The sequence below is a fragment of the Phoca vitulina genome, unplaced genomic scaffold, assembly GCF_004348235.1.
Source record: "Phoca vitulina isolate PV1807 unplaced genomic scaffold, GSC_HSeal_1.0 scaffold112, whole genome shotgun sequence".
Lineage (NCBI taxonomy): Eukaryota > Metazoa > Chordata > Mammalia > Carnivora > Phocidae > Phoca > Phoca vitulina.
This window is the reverse complement of record NW_022589815.1, coordinates 454,065-471,649: the sequence shown is the minus strand read 5'-3', so window position 1 is coordinate 471,649 and position 17,585 is coordinate 454,065. Positions and strand designations below refer to the sequence as shown.

Genomic DNA, 17,585 nt, shown 5'->3' with positions numbered 1-17,585 from the left:
TGGCTCACTTTTTATTCCTCTCTGGCTGACTAGATTTGACCTTTGAAAATATTGAGGTGCCATTTAGACAATATTCCTTACCCATTCTCTTCTCAGAAACATCACACTTCTAGAGCCAGGGGTAGGCTGGCTTTCTGTGACACTGCTTAAGCCCCTGTTGAACTTTTCACAGGTGCTAAGGCATCATGCCGGGACCTGAGAGAACTGGTTGTTATGGCACTTCTCCTTTAAGAACTACTAAACCATTTGCAGGGAGAGGCTACTAAAGATGTTGAAGAGTGTGTACCAGGGGATGAATAAGCATGAGTTTAACATGTGGAACAATGAATTCACTGGAATATGTGTATAGGTATATAAATGCATGGGGAAAAGTCAGCAAGGATTATACAAATCAATTTATAACCATGAATTCCTTATGAAAGGTGGAAATAACTAGAATGAGGAGTAGTCAAAGGGGAACTTTCACCTTATCTAGATGATTTTAACTTTTTATTTTTTTACAGAGGTATATTACATATGCCAAAACTTACCATTTTAAAGTGGGTTTTAGTACAGTTGACCCTTGAACAACATGGGTTTAAATAGTATGGTTCCACTTATACATGTTTTTTTTTAAAGATACAGTACAGTACTGTAAGTGTATTTTCCTTATGATTTTCTTAATAACATTTTTTCCCTAGCTTACTTAATTGTAAGAATACAGTATATAATACATATACAAAATATGTGTTAATCAACTGTTTATGTTACTGGTAAGGATTCTGGTCAACAATAGGCTATTAATAGTTAAATTTTTGGAGTCAAAAGTTGTACACAAATTTTTGACTGTGTGGGGAGTTGGCACCCCTAACATCTGTGTTGTTCAAGGGTCAACTGTATATTCATTGTGCAACAATCACCACTATCTATTCCAGAACATTTTCTTCAGTCCCCAAAGTAACCCTGCAACCATTTCACCTTCCTCCTAGCCCTTGGAAACAACTAATCTGTTTTCTGTCTTTATTGATTTATATATTTGGGACATTTCATATGAATGGTGTATAATATGTTGTTATTTGTGTGTCTGGCTTCATTTACTTAGCATGTTGTTTCTGAGGTTCATCGATAATTTATTTTATTCCTTTGATTGCTGAATAGTATTCTATATTGTGTTTGTGTGTGTGTGTGTGTGTGTGTGTTCACATACATACCACATTTTGATTTAATCAATTTATCAGTTGAACATTTGGATTGTTTTCACATTTTGGCTATTATGAGTAATGCTGCTATGAACATTTGTATGCCAGGTTTGTGTGAACATACATTTTCAGTTCTCTTCACTATATACCTAGGAGCAGAACTGCTGAGTTACATTATATGGTAACCATACGTTTAACTTTTTGAGAAACTGCCAAAATGTTTTCCACAGTAGTTTTACAAATTTACACTCCTACCAGTAGAGTATGAGGGTTCCGATTTCTTCATATCCTCATCAACACATGTTATTGTCCATTTTTTAATTATAGCCATCCTATTTAGTGTGAAATGATATCTCATTGTGATTTTGATTTATATTTCCCTGATAGCTAATGCTGTTGAGCATCTTTACATGTGTTTATTGGCCATTTATATATCTTTGGAAAAACGTTCAGATACTATGCCCATATTTAAGTGGGTTATTTTCTTTTTCTTCTCTCTTTTTTAAATTTTATTATGTTATGTTAGTGACCATACAATACATCATTAGTTTTTGATGTAATGATCCACGATCCATTGTTTTCGTATAACACCCAGGGCTCCATGCAATACATGCCCTCCTTAATACACATCACCGGGCTAGCCTCTCCCCCCTACCCCCCTCCCCTCTAAAACCTTTTTGGTTTCTCAGAGTCCATAGTCTCTCACGGTTCATCTCTGCCTCCGATTTCCCTCCCTTTATTTTTCCCTTCCTTCTCCTAATGTCCTCCTTGCTATTCCTTGTGTTCCACAAATAAGTGAAACCATATGATAATTGACTTTCTCTGCTTCACTTATTTCACTTAGCATAGTCTCCTCCAGTCCCATCCATGTTGATGTAAAAGTTGGGTATTCATCCTTTCTGATGGCTGAGTAACATTCCATTGTATATATGGACCACCTCCTCTTTATCCATTCATCTGTTGAAGGGCATCTCGGCTCTTTCCACAGTTTGGCTATTGCAGACATTGTGGCTATGAACATGGGGGTGCATATGGCCTTTCTTTTCACTACATCTGTGTCTTTGGGGTAAATACTCAGGATTGCAATTGCTGGGTCATAGGGTAGCTCTATTTTTAATTTTTTGGAGAACCGCCACAATGTTTTCCAAAGTGGCTGTACCAACTTGCATTCCCACCAACAGTGTAAGAGGGTTCCCCTTTCTCCACAACCTCTCCAACATTTGTTGTTTCTTTCCCTGTCCATTTTTGCCATTCTAACTGGTGTAAGGTGGTATCTCAATGTGGCTTTGATTTGAATTTCCCTGATGGCTAATGATGATGAACATTTTTTCATGTGTCTGTTAGTCATTTGTATGTCTTCTTCAGACAAGTGTCTTTTCATATCTTCTGCCCATTTTTTGACTTCATTATTTGTTTTTTGGGTGTTGAGTTTGAGAAGTTCTTTATAGATCTTGGATACCAGCCCTTTATCTGTAGTGTCATTTGCAAATATCTTTTCCCATTCTGTGGGTTGCCTCTTTGTTTTGTTGACTGTTTCCTTTGCTGTGCAGGAGCTTTTTATCTTGATGAAGTCCCAAAAGTTCATTTTTCCTTTTGTTTCACTAGCTTTTGGAGATGTATCTTGAAAGAAGTTGCTGTGGCTGATGTCAAAGAGGTTACTGCCTATGTTCTCCTCTAGGATTTTGATGGATTCCTGTCTCACATTGAGGTCTTTCATCCATTTTGAGTTTATCTTTGTGTATGGTGTTAGAGAATGGCCGAGTTTCATTCTCCTACATGTGGCTGTCCAATTTTCCCAGCACCATTTATTGAAGAGACTGTCTTTTTTCCATTGCATGTTTTTTCCTGCTTTGTTGAAGGTTATTTGACCATAGAGTTGAGGGTCCTTTTCTGGATTCTCTATTCTGTTCCATTGGTCTATATGTCTGTTTTTGTGCCAGTACCATGCTGTCTTGGTGATCACAGCTTTGTAATATAGCTTGAAATCGGGCAACGTGATGCCCCCAGCTTTGTTTTTCTTTTTCAACATCTCCTTGGTGATTCGGGGTCTTTTCTGATTCCATACAAATTTTAGGATTGTTTGTTCCAGCACTTTGAAAAATGTCATTGGAATTTTGAACGGGATGGCATTGAAGGTATAGATTGCTCTGGGTAGCATCGACATTTTAACAATGTTTATTCTTCCGATCCATGAGCATGGAATATTTTTCCATCTTTTTCTGTCTTCTTCAATTTCTTTCATGAGTGTTTTGTAGTTCCTAGAGTATAGATCCTTTACCTCTTTGGTTAAGTTTATTCCGAGGTATCTTATGGTTTTTGGTGCTATTGTAAATGCAATCGTTTTTCTAATTTCTTTTTCTACAGTTGCATTGTTAGTGTATAAGAAAGCAACTGATTTCTGTGCATTGATTTTGTAGCCTGCCACATTACTGAATTGCTGGATGAGTTCTAGTAATTTGAGGGTGGAGTCTTTTGGGTTTTCCACATAGAGTATCTTGTCGTCTGCGAAAAGAGAGAGTTGGACTTCTTCTTTGCCAATTTGAATACTTTTATTTCCTTTTGTTGTCTGATTGCTGTTGCTACGACTTCTAGTACTATGTTGAACAATAGTGGCGAGAGTGGGCATCCTTGACATGTTCCTGATATTAAGGGAAGGGCTCTCAGCTTTTCCCCATTGAGGATGATATTCACTGTGGGTTTTTCATAGATGGATTTTATGAACTTGAGGAATGTTCCCTCTATCCCTATACTCTGGAGAGTTTTAATCAGGAAAAGATGCTGTATTTTGTCAAATGCTTTTTCTGCATCAATTGAGAGGACTATATGGTTCTTCTCCCTCCTTTTATTAATGTGTTCTAACACATTGATTGATTTGCAAATGTTGAACCATCCTTGCATCCCAGGGATAAATCCCACTTGGTCGTGGTGGATGATCCTTTTAATGTATTGTTGGATCCTATTAGCTAGGATTTTGTTGAGGATTTTGGAATCCATATTCATCAAGGATATCGGTCTGAAATTCTCCTTTTTGATGGGGTTTTTGCCTGGTTTGGGGATCAAGGTAATGCTGGCCTCATAGAATGAGTTTGGAAGTTTTCCTTCTGTTTCTATTTTTTGAAACAGCTTCAGTAGAATAGGAATTATTTCTTCTTTGAATGTTTGGTAGAATTCCCCAGGGAATCCATCAGGCCTGGACTCTTGTTTTTTGGGAGGTTTTTGATCACTGCTTCAATCTCGTTACTGGTTATTGGCCTATTCATGTTGCCAATTTCTTCCTGTTTCAGTGTTGGCAGCTTATAGGTTTCTAGGAAGGCCTCCATTTCATCCAGATTGCTCAGTTTATTGGCATATAGTTGTTGAAAATAATTTCTAATAATTGTTTCTATTTCCTTGGTGTTAGTCGTGATCTCTCCTCTCTCATTCATAATTTTATTAATTTGGGTTCTTTGTCTTTTCTTTTTGATAAGTCTGGCTAGTGGTTTATTGATCTTATTAATTCTTTCAAAGAACCAAACTCTAGTTCCGTTGATCTGATCTACTCTGTTTCTGGTTTCTAATTCATTGATCTCTGCTCTAATCTTAATTATTTCTCTTCTAATGCATTTGTTGTTTTTCTCTAGTTTTTTAAGGTGTACAGTTAGTCGGTGAATTCGGGATTTTTCTATTTTTTTGAGTGAGGCTTGGATGGCTATGAATTTCCCCCTTAGGACTGCCTTTGCAGTATGCCATAGGTTTTGGACCGATGTGTTTTTGTTCTCATTGATTTCCATGAATTGTTTAAGTTCTACTTTGATTTCCTTGTTGACCCAAACATTCTTGAGCAGAGTGGTCTTTAGCTTCCAAGTGTTTGAATTTCTTCCAAATTTTTTCTTGTGATTGAGTTCCAGTTTTAAAGCATTGTGGTCTGAGAATATGCAGGGAATAATCTCAATCTTTTGGTATCAGTCGAGACCTGATTCTTGACCCAGTATTTGGTCTATTCTGGAGAAAGTTCTGTGTGCGCTCGAGAAGAATGAGTATTCTGTGGTTTAGGGTGGAATGTTCTGTATATATGTATGAGGTCCATCTGGTCCAGTGTTCCATTCAAAGCTCTTGTTTCCTTGTTGATTTTCTGCTTAGATGATCTGTCCATTGCTGGGAGTGGAGTATTGAGGTCTCCTACAATTAACGTATTGTTATCAATATGACTCTTTATTTTCGTGAACAGTTGGCTTTTGTAGATGGCTGCTCCCATATTGGGGGCATAGATATTTACAATTGTTAGATCTTCTTCTTGGATAGACCCTTTAAGAATGATATAGTGTCCTTCTGTGTCTCTTACTACAGACTTTAGTTTAAAAAATCTAATTTGTCTGATATAAGAATTACTACCCCAGCTTTCTCTTGAGGTCCGCTGGCATGGAAGATGGATCTCCATCCCTTCACTTTCAGTCTGGATGTATCTTTAGGTTCAAAATGAGTCTCTTGTAGACAGCATATGGATGGGTCCTGTCTTTTTATCCAATTTGCAACCCTGTGCCGTTTTATGGGAGCATTTATGCCATTCATGTTGAGAGTGATTATTGAAAGATATGAATTAATTGTCATCATGTTGCCTGTGAAGACATTGTTTTTATAGATTGTCCCTGTAAATTTCTGTTGTAGATCACTCTTGGGGTCTTTCTCCTTTTATGGAACCCCCCTTAATATTTCTTGCAGGGCTGGCTTAGTGGTCACATATTCTTTCAGTTTCTGCCGGTCGTGGAAGCTCTGCATCTCTCCATCCATTCTGAATGACAGCCTTGCCGGTTAAAGTATTCTTGGCTGCATGTTCTTCTCGTTTAGTACCCTGAATATGTCTTGCCAGGCCTTTCTGGCTTGCCAGGTCTCTGTGGATAGGTCTGACGTTATTCTGATGTTCCTCCCTCTGTACGTAAGGAATCTCTTCCCCCAACTGCCCTTAAGATGGTTTCCTTGGTTCTAAGATTTGCAAGTTTTACTATTACATGCTGGGATGTTGGCCTGTTTTCCTTGATCTTGGGAGGGGTCCTCTCTGCCTGTAGGACTCGAATGTTTGTTTCATTCCCCAGATTAGGGAAGTTCTCAGCTACGATTTGCTCAAATACATCTTCTAGCCCTCTCTCTCTCTCCACTCCCTCCGAGGTTCCAATTATTCTGACACTGGAATGCTTCATGGTGTCACTTATTTCTATGATTCTATTTTCATGGATTTTGAGTTTGTTTTCCTGGCCTCCTCTTTTCCCTTTTTATCTATTATATTGTCTTCCAGGTCACTTATTTGATCTTCTGCCTCACTTACCCTAGCTGTTAGATTATCTAGATTGGATTGGATCTCACTGATAGCATTTTTAAGTTCTGCCAATTCATCTTTCATTTCTGCCCTTAGAGACTCTATGTTGCCATTAATTGATTTCTCCATTCTAGCTATTGTCTTCACAATTGCTAGCCTGAATTCCATCTCTGACATTTTGGTTATATCTGCATTCATTTGTAAATCTGCAGCATAAGTCATAATCTCTGAGTCTTTTCTATTTTGGGGGTTCCTCCTCTTAATCATTCTGTAGATGGGTATTTGAGGGAATGTATAGAGTCCAAATTATTGACCAGAACCCTAGCAAGATGCGCCTGTTTTCTAGGGACCTTAGGGTTGCTGGCCTCTTGTTTTCTCAGCCTGTCTTCTAGGGGAGAGGCCTGCTGCACTGTTACTCAGGCAACCCTGTTTGGGCAGAGTTGCCCTGCCCCCCTGTGGTGGGGGATGGGCTCAGTGGGAATCAGTTTTGGGGGCTTTTGTTCTCTGGCGGCTTTCCCTGGTGGCCTTCCACGTCCCTTCCGTGAGTCAGAGCAGAAGAGACCGTTTCCAACCCTCTGCCTCAGAGCAGAGAGATTGCAGTCTGTTCTTCAGTGAGCTCTCCAGGCCGCACTGTCTCCTGTGCTGCTGTCTTTGCTGCTATGCTTTCTGTCTGTGCTGCTATAAACTGCAGTGTCCTCGGTTGTGTGCCCCTCCGCAGATCTCCCAGTCCTGCCTCCCGTTTGGGGCACATCTCTGCCCTTTGTGCTTCTAAAACCTCCAGCTGCTCCCAGTTTGCATGGGCGACCCTGCAGCTCCGGGTTTCCACCCCTGGGGCTGCCCTAAAGTCCTTTCCCCGCCGCTACTAGTCTGCGAGTCTGTGCCCTGTCCCCAGCTCACAAGGCTGTTGCTCACCGGTGGTGTAGGATCCCCACGGGCAGGCACCCTTCTGCTGCCGCCATTTATCCTCCGATATCTGCCCACAGAATCACGGCTCCCCACTTCGTACCTCGAAATTAACCGCCTGCGATATTCTGTTTGTAGAAATCCAGATCTTACATCTCAGGCTGATTTCGTGGGTGCTCAGAGTGGTCTGGTAGATATCCAGCTCAGTTCTGGGGACCAGTTGAAATGGGGTCCCCTACTCCACTGCCGTCTTTCCTCCTCTCCCTAAGTGGGTTATTTTCCTTTTTATTGTTGAGTTCTATATATTCTGGATACTAGATCCTTATCAGATATAGTATATGCAAATATTTTCTTCCATTCTGTGCATTGTTTCACTTTCTTGATGTTATCATTTGCAAAGCAAAAGTTTTTAATTTAATTTTATTTTTTTAAATTTTTTTTAAAGATTTTTATTTATTCATTGAGAGAGAGAGAGAATGATAGAGAGAGAGCATGAGAGGGAGGAGGGTGAGAGGGAGAAGCAGACTCCCTGCTGAGCAGGGAGCCCGATGCGGGACTCGATCCTGGGACTCCAGGATCATGACCTGAGCCAAAGGCAGTCGCTTAACCAACTGAGCCACCCAGGCACCCCACAAAAGTTTTTAATTTTAATGAAGTCTAATTTTTTTTTTCCTTTGGGTGCTTGTGTTTTAGGTGTCATATGCAAGAAACTGTTGCCTAGTCCAAGGTCACAAAAATTCGCTTCTGTGTTTTCTTTGACATATTTTGTCATTTTAGCTTTTACATTTAGGTCTTTAATCCATTTTAAGTTAATTTTCATATATAGTGTGAAGTATGGGGCCAAGTTTATTCTTTTCCATGTGGATATCCAGTTGCCCCCTCACCATTTGTTGAAAAGACTATATGCGACCCCTTTGAATTGTCTTGACACCTTTGAAAAATATCAATTTAGTATAAATGTTGGGTATATTTCTGTACTCTCATCTATTTCATTGATCTCTATATCTGTTCTTGTGCCAGTACTACACTCATTTGGTTACTAAAGGCTTATAGTAAGTTTTAGATTCAGGACGTGTGAGTCCTCCAACTTTGTTCTTTTTCAAAACCATTTTGGTTATTCTGGGTCTTTTGAATTTCTGCATGAAATTTAGGATCAGCTTATCAGTTTCTGCCAAGAAACAAGCTGAGAGTTTTGATAGGAATTGTGTTAACTCTGAATCAATTTGCATAATATTATTATCTTAACAATATTAAATTTTCCGATCCACGAACATGAGATATCTTTTTATTTAGTTAGGTCTTTACTTTCTTTCAACAATATTTTGCAGTTTTCAGTGTACAAGTCTTGGACTTCTTTTGTAAAATGTATTCCTGAGGATTTTGTTCTTTCTGATGCTACTTAAATGGGATTGTTTTCTTAATTTTATTTTCAGAAAAACAGTTGACTTTGTATATTGATCTTGTATCCTGCAACATTGTTGAATTCATTTACTAGTTATAATAAGTTTTTTGTGTGGATTCCTTATATATATATAAAATCTTGTCATTTGTGACTAGTTTTAATTTTTCTTTCTAATCTGAATGCTTATTTTTTCTCTAATTGCTCTAGCCCTCAGTATACATGTTGCATGGAAGTGATGTTTGTTCTTAATTGTAGGATGAAAGCATTCAGTCTTTCACCATTAAGTACGTTAATTATGGGTGTTCCATAAATTTCTATCAGTTGTTTGAGAAAGTTCCTTCTTATTCCATATTTGTTAAATGTTTTCTTTTTTATAATGAAAAAGCGTTGGATTTTGCCAAGTGTTTTTTCTGTGTCTATTGAGATGATTATGTATTTTTTCAAACCTTTATTCCATTAATATGGTGTATTACATTGACTGATTTTCATATGTTGACTCAGTCTTGCATTCCTGGTATGAATTCCATCTGGTAAGGTGGATTTTTTTTTTTTTTAATATATATGTTACTGGATTTGGTTTGCAAGTATTTTGTTGGGAATTTCTGCATTTCTATTTTTTGAAAGTTTATGAAAGATTGATGTTAATTATTCTTTAAATTTTCAGTAGACTTCACTAGTGATGCCATCTGGTCCTGTTTTTTTTTTTTCCCATGTAAGTTTTTTTTAAAGATTTTATTTATTTATTTAACAGTGAGAGAGAAAGAGAGAGTGCACAAGCAGGGGGAGTGGCAGAGGGGGAGGGAGAAGCAGGCTCCCCGCTGAGCAGGGAGCCTGATGCAGGGCTTGATCATGATCTGAGCTGAAGGCAGACTCTTAACCAACTGAGCCACCCATGTGCCCCAAGAAGTTTTTAATTACTCTTTACTTGTCATAGGTCTATTCAGATTTTCTATTTCTTCTTCAGTCATTTTCTGTAGTTTTTATCATTCTAGGAATTTATTTCCTCAGGTTATCTAATTTTTGGCATACAGTTTTTCATAGTGTTCCCTTTAATCATTTTTTAAAAATTTCTGTTAGATTGGCAGTAATATTTACTCTTTTATTTCTGATTTTAATAATTTGAGTCTTCTCCTTTTTCTCTATTTTAACTTTTTACAAAGCAAATGTATCCCTGTGTCTATTGTGTAATTTAAAAAAAACAAAAACAAAAAACAAGGAAAAAAAAAGAAAATACATACAAAATAGAAAAGCATATCAAAATGGGGATCTGGGTAAATTGGTAATTCCCTGGCATTATTTCTCCTCTATGGGCCTAGGTTTCTTCATCAGGAAGTTGATATGTTGGTTCATTGTTGCTGAAGTGGTTGAAAGCCTCTAGCTCTATTATTTACATGATCAAGTGTGGGATTAAAGACCATGGTTGGGAATATTTGTGGACAGAAAGTAGGCCAGTTTGGGAGAAGCCCAGTATTCCTGAAGGACATAGTAGAAGCTAAGGATGGAAATGCAAATTGAAGCCAAATTATGGTATTGTTTGAATTTTAGGGTAAAAGATTTGGACTTGCTAATGAGGAACTATTGTGGATTTTGGGGCCTGAGACTAGCCAATCAAAGTGATAGTCAAGGAAATTGGTCTGATAATGATATATGGGAGGGATTAGAGCTGGGAGATAACCCAGGGAAATCACCTATAGAGTCAGGGCCATGACAGTGGGAATGGAATAGGAAGAGATGAGGACCAGAGTATTCTCTGATTTGGAAAGCACTCCCTGGAACTGCTGAGGCAGGAGGGAGGGGGGGAGCAGTTAGTAGTCTTGCTCCTCCTTGTGTCTCTCATAGTTAGTGGTGAGGCAAAGAATAGATCCAAAATAGATTTTTGTTAAATTGCATTGCAGTGACCCAGCTTTGCTTAGAGTTCAATAAAGGCTGAAGAAAATAGTCTTCAAATACTCTGAGAGGACTTCCAGGAAAGTCTCCCAACTTGCCAGTCTCTAGACATTGCCTGTCTGAACCTCACTCCCACAGATATCCTGTGCTCCTTCCCACTGGAACTGTTTCAGAGAGTCATCTCATTCCAGCCACCCAAAAGCCCATATTTTGAGTTGACTTGTCTTAAACTCCTGAGAAGAAAAGAAATGTTTGTTTCATTTTAAATCTCTTAAAGGCCTGCCTATGGTACACTTTTTATAGCAGAACTTAGCTTACTTTGTGAAAAGCTGGGAAAAGCTAATGAATTATTATAGGATGAGGCTTTTATTGTTTCACATAGTCACCTATATGTATATGATGCCCTTGCGTCAATGCCTTAGAATCACCTTTTTGAACAGATCTGTTCCTTGACTAATCATTCCTCCTCATTGCCTACTGATTGTATTAAAGGGCAGCTGTTAGCATATTGAAGACACAAAGTTGACCTTTGAAAGATGGAAAGAAATTTCCAATAGAACATTTGTAGAGGATGAAAGGTTCTGAATGGAGATACATTTTTGCACATTTGGCTGTGTATGCAAAGTGCATTAAAATGAAGTGAGTCTTACTTGCTTTGGCCTGTGGCAAATAAATTGACAATATGCTGGTGACATTTTTAGGTTTGCTGGGTGGTAAACATACCCCCCATCCTCTGTGAGGCAAAAAGAGAGAGGAGAATACACAGAGTGGAGAAATAACTACTGTTCCTCTAGCTTCATCCCAAAGCCTCTATCCTCCCAAGGCCACTTACCAACAGGCCTTTCTGATGGCAGAAATTGTGATGCATCTAAATTGCTTGATCTCAGTTTTGGGAGGCAGGAAAGTGGAGAAAGCTGGCACGGGGGGTGGTATGGAAAGGAAAGATAGATTGTTGATAAAAGCTGTTGAGACAACTGAAAAGCTCTTTGGGCTAATTCCCCTGGCAGATTTTACCATTCTTCCTAAGGTTCCACCCTTCCCTTTTTCCCTAACACTCTGGTCTTCCTCCTTCCAAGGACTAGGGTGAAATGAGCCATCTCCCTGATTTAAGCTGTCATCCCAGATCCAGAAACATCTCACTCAGCCTCCCCAAAGGAGGTTTTCCTGCATCCCTTTGCCTTCATGTGTATAGTTTCAACACTTACCAACTGTATGTACCCATTTCTGATGATTCTGATAATTCTCAGCTCACCTTGGCCCAAGCCCTTCCCTACTCTTTTCCTGTTTTCCTTAGAACCAGAGGTGCAAAGTTGCTAGTACAGTGGTTAAGAGCACAGGCTTTGAAGTCAGACCACCTTGTTCCTATCCCAGCTTTTCTGCTTTCCTAACTGTGTGACTTAGGACAAATTCCTTAACTTTTTTGAGCCTCAGTCTCGTCTTCTGCGAAATAGAGGCAATAATGGTACATGCCTAGCAGGACTGGGTAATACAGTTCATTGAAAGCTCTTAGCATAGTGATTGCTGTATAGTAAGTGCTCAATCAGCTGTTGCTGTTATGTGGTGTTGCTGTTATGTGATGACATTCTGTCATCTCCACTCCAACATTGAAGATGTAGAAAGCTTTACATACCCAAGGCATTTTACAGTCAAATTTTAATTATTATTTGTACATCTTTTGATGTAAATTAACACTGAAGGTCCTGTTTTCAAGATGCCCACTCCAATATCCAACTTTGGTCTCCAGGCTCATAGGTGTTGTGTTTGATCCAGCTGTGGCATATGCCCGAGATATATAGCTTAGTCTGTTGTTGTTGTTGTTGTTGTTTTTTAATCCAGCTGTGCTACCTAGATATGCTCAAGCACAAATAAGTACTGTTTGGGGTACCTGGGTGGCTCAGTCAGTTAAGTGTCTGCCTTTGGCTCAGGTTGTGATCTCAGGGTCCTGGAGTCGAGCCCCACATCAGCTCTCTGCTCGGTGGGGAATCTGCTTCTCCCTCTCCCTCTGTGCACGCTCTCTCTCTCAAATTCAAAACAAAACAAAACAAATGATTTCTGTTTGCCATAACTCTTTTCTCCTCTGAAATCTTACACAAGAAGCCTCTCAGGGATGATTTAGTTGTATCCTTCTGCATCCTCCATTTTACAGATAGGTCATCAGAGGCCTAGAGAGGATTAAAATCATGCATAAAGCCAGCAAGCCACCCTAGAGCCACACCTGGCATTCAATTACAGGGGCTTCTGGTTGAATGTTCTTTGAATACTTGAAGAATTTAGTTTATCCTTTTTGTACTTGGCTAGAAACTTTTCAAAGAAGGAAACTACTCTATTATTATTCTTTTGCCTGCTTCCACAGCTCTGGGTGAACCAGGAGGATGGGGTGGAGGAAGGGCCCAGTGATGTACAGAATGGGCACCTGGACCCCAACTCAGACTGCCTCTGTCTGGGCCGGCCACTACAGAACCGGGACCAGATGCGAGCCAATGTCATCAATGAGATCATGAGCACCGAACGTCATTACATCAAGCACCTCAAGGACATTTGTGAGGTAGGCCCAGCTATGATAGTATATGTGGGGGCACCCAGGGTGGGGTAGAGGGCCTTTTCATGAAGAATCAACAACTTTCCTGAGCTGTACCTGTGACAGTCCCAAGATATTGGAAAGAGCAGCTGGATTGGCCTCCTATATTCTGCTCAGTGGGTAAAACAGGAGCTTCTCAGTCCCTATATCAGTTTCTCTTTCTCTGTCTAACTTTGGTCTTTCATCCTCATATTCCTTCTCTCTCTATCTCTCCCTGCTTCCCTCCCCCATCTTCCCTTCCCTGAATCTCTACCCCTATCCTTTTGGCTTCTGATTTGGTTGTTGCCACACCATGTAAAGGCCTGACCTCATTCGTTAAAGCACAAACATATCTCCCTCCAACTCAGTGGTTCACAAACTTGAATGTGCACCAGAGTCCCTGGAGTGGCTTGTTGAACATGCAGATTCCAGCCCCCTCTGCCTCCCCAAAGTTGTGAAATCTCAGTCTGGGGTAAACCAAGGCATCTCTACATTTAACAGGCATTCCTCGTGAAACTAGGAATGCTAGCTTTGGACATAGCTCTAACCTTCAAAGTGCTCTGCCCTAGACTGGCATCTGAATCACCTGGGAGCTGTTGGTCCTCTTCCTTCACTTGAAGAACACTGGTTTTGGGTTTGAACAGAAAAGAGCTTAGGGGGAGGAATGTATAGGAGATAAAGACTGAGTGGATAAGTCTCAGCTCCTTCAGCATGCCAGTTTGCTCCCCAGGAGCTGTGGCTCCACATTCCCTAACTCTATCCCTTCCATCTCGCTAACCTGAGTAAGAATGAGAGCCCTTTTTTTCATACTCTCTTGAGCTCATGAGACAAGTTGACATTTTCAAAGGGCATTTTACTAAACAGTTTGGAAATACCAGTGGGAAATGGAGGAAAGAATGTTTTTAAAAAGATTTCTCTCTTTCTCTCTCTCTCTCTCTCTCTCTCTCTCTCTCTCAAACACACACACACACACACACACACACACACACTCAAATGGCATCCTGCTTGACCCAGGGAAAGCTCTACTTTGAATATGTTTATCCCCTTCTTTCCAGATGAGGGGTCAGGTCCTACTTTCTGTCCCCTAAGTGCTATTGAGTGAGGTCAGGGCCCACTCTGGAATCAATAATACAGTTTTAACACTTTTTAAAGTTCTTGCTTCTTTAGAATATTGTTACCCAATAGAACTTCCTACAGTGATAAAATATATCTGCATTCTCCAACACGGTACCCATTAGCTAGCCATCTGTGGCTATTGAGTGGTTGAGATGTGGCTAGTATGATTGAGAAATGGGATTTTAAATTTTATTTAATTTTAATTTAAATAGACACGTGACTAAATGGCACCCACATTGGACAGTGCAGATCTAGAAAGATCAAGGCCAAGGACTATGGGCCTTAACTTTTTTCACCTCAACTCATTTTTTCATCTCTTCCAGGAAGGTTAAAGGTAGAGTAGAAAGAACAAGGGCTGTGGGGACATGGAATGCTGGCTTTCACATCCTGACTTAGTCACTTAGGAATCCTGTAGCCTTGAAGTTGCCCCTTAACTCCTCTGACTTTTGATTTTTCTGATTTGTCCAGTGGGCTTGATTATACCAAACTCTTAGTTTTGTTGATAAAACTAACTAAACATAATATTATAATTATTTGTAAAAAGGTAGTTTTCCTTTCCTTTCATCTATTCACCCAACCATCCATGTCTCTCTTTTCTCTTTTCCTCTTCCTTACCTCCAAACAAATAGCTGAAAATTACCCTCTGAAATGTGCTATGTGGCATTGGGCATCAAACCACTGACATGTCATTCATTCAGCAAACATATAATAGAGTTCTGCTCCATGCTAGCTTTGGACATAGCTCTAACCTTCAAAGTGCTCTGCCCTAGACTGGCATCTGAATCACCTGGGAGCTTGTTAGAAATGCAGAATCTTGGGGCGCCTGGGTGTCTCAGTTAAGCATCTGCCTTTGGCTCAGGTCATGATCCCAGGGTCTTGGGATCGAGCCCCACATTGGGCTCCCTGCTCGGCCGGAAGCCTGCTTCTCCCTCTCCCTCTGCCACTCCCCCTGCTTGTGATCTCTCTCTCTCTCTCTCTGTCTCTCTGTGTGTCAAATAAATAAATAAAATCTTAAAAAAAAAGAAATGCAGAATCTTTAGCTCCACTCCAGACCTACCAAGTACAATTCTGCATTTTAACAAGGTTCCTATTTGACTTACATTTTATATTAAAGTTTGAGGAGCACTGCTGTAAAATGGTAGCTGTCTTATAATGTCATAGAGTCTATAATATAAGTACAGTCCATTCTTTACCTGGCAGCTGAGGGATGCTATCAAGATCTAAGTTGGATCACATCACTCCTCTGCTCCATCTGATGGCTGACAATCTCTCCTTGAGTAAAAGCCAAGTTCTTACTATTATTTACAAAGTCCTGTGTGATCAACCTATTCTTACCTCTATCAACCTATTCTTACTTCATCTCCTTCACCTTTCCCATATTCTGTCCCTACTCCAGACACTCTGGTCTCTTGCTGTTCCTAGAAAAATATCTGGCATACCCCCTTCCACAGACTTTGGACTGGCATTTCTCTCTGCCTAGACCACTCCTGCCCCAGATATCTTCATGGCTCCCACCTTCACCTCCTTCAAATCTTTACTCAGATATCACCTTCTCCTTGAGATCTTCCCTGAATTTTCTACTTAAAATTGTAATTGCACTGTCTCTTCCTCTTTCCTGCTTTATTTTCCTCTATTGTACTTATTTCTATCTGACATATTATATGTTTTGCTTATATGTTTTCTTTATTGTTCTTCTCTCCTACAGAATGTAAATTCCATGGGGGCAAGGGATTTTACCTGTTAATTTACTGATATATCCCCAATACCTAGCACAGTTCCTGGCACATGATACAAGTTCAGTAAATATTGTTGAAAGTTAGAATTAAATACAAGTGCTCACATGCATGTATTAACTTTGGCAATGTATATTCACATCTTATGCCATGTGATTTTCAGACAGGGCAGAGGTTATTAGTGTTATTCCTATTTTCTAGATTAACAGACTTGAGTCTCTAAGAGACAAAATTACCTTCTCAGAGTTCTCTCAGGCACTGGCCCAGTGAGAGTCCTTTAGTCTTAGAAGGATCTTCTGTTCTCAACTCCCAAACATCTTGGCCTCTTCTTACAGGGCACAAGCTCAGGACAGCAATAGAAGTATTCATCTTTCCAGAAGAGGGAGTGCTATGTCCCTGCTTTGAGAATTTTCCCAATCCAGCCAAACCAAGTAAAGCTTTTGTTGGTGATCTACTGATTCCATATTTCTCAATTATTCTTGGTGCTGAAGTTAAGGGTTTAAATGGGAAGAATCTCTTTGTCCCACCTTGCAACCACAGTGTCATAAAGTTTAGCTAGAGCAAAAGAAGGATGGAGAAATCTGTGTCTAGCTGGACCAGAAGACAGTATTTTAGTCCAGGATTGTGTCACCTCTAAACCAAAGCTGTAAGTAACAATATGGTTTATCATAGAGAATACCAGACTCAGAATTGGGAGTCCCAGGTTCAGGACCCACCTTGGTCACTGATTGGCTGAGGAATCTCAGGTGAATGTTTTCCATCATGGGCCTTGTTCCCCAACTCTAAAATGAGTGGGTTGGAGGGTTTGCTCTTTAAGTGCTGTCTGGATCTTATGTTCTTTTTTTTTTAAGATTTTTTTTATAATTTATTTGAGAGAGAGAAAGAGAGATAGCGACAGAGATAGAGAGAGCATGAGCGGGAAGAAGAGGGAGAAGCAGGGTTCCCACTGAGCAGGGAGCCTGATGCCGGGCTCAACCCCAGGACCCTGGAGTCATGACCTGAGCCGAAGGCAGATGCTTAACTGACTCAGCCACCCAGGTACCCCTGGATCTTATTTTCTGTGATTCTATACAATCTAAATATATTCTTACTAAAAAAAGCTGTGGTAGTGATCCAGGTTATTTTTTCATTTTCTGCTGTTTTCTTCTTGGTACCCATGAAGGCATGTTTTACTCAGGCATGATTGTGTTAACATCAGGCATGAATGTGTTCATATGGTATATCTACTCTTTCTGAAAATTAAGGGAGACCTCTAAATACTTCCTAATCTTGTGCTTTTGAAAAGGAAATGGGAGACACTGCATTCAGTATAAAAAAAGTCACTATCTATTAAAAACTATACATATTCATAGATATGTATTTATTTTTATATATTTACTCTATTTAATCTATATATCTACAATATATGTGGCATATATGATTAAATAGGATATACATCATGTTATAATTTTATAATTATAATATTATAGATTATATATATCATATATATTACATATATATTTACTCCTGGGAACAGAAA

At 39.6% G+C, this 17,585-nt stretch overlaps 1 protein-coding gene across 14 annotated transcripts in view; it reads left to right on the top strand.

The window, feature by feature from the left end:
• ARHGEF9 (Cdc42 guanine nucleotide exchange factor 9) overlaps positions 1–17,585 on the top strand; it is a 242,450-nt gene that overhangs the window by 123,479 nt on the left and 101,386 nt on the right. For all 14 annotated transcript variants that reach the window (XM_032398229.1, XM_032398228.1, XM_032398234.1 and 11 more), the window contains one exon: positions 13,014–13,205. In XM_032398229.1, the coding sequence (XP_032254120.1) occupies positions 13,014–13,205 (192 nt within the window). The remainder of the gene's footprint in view (positions 1–13,013; positions 13,206–17,585) is intronic.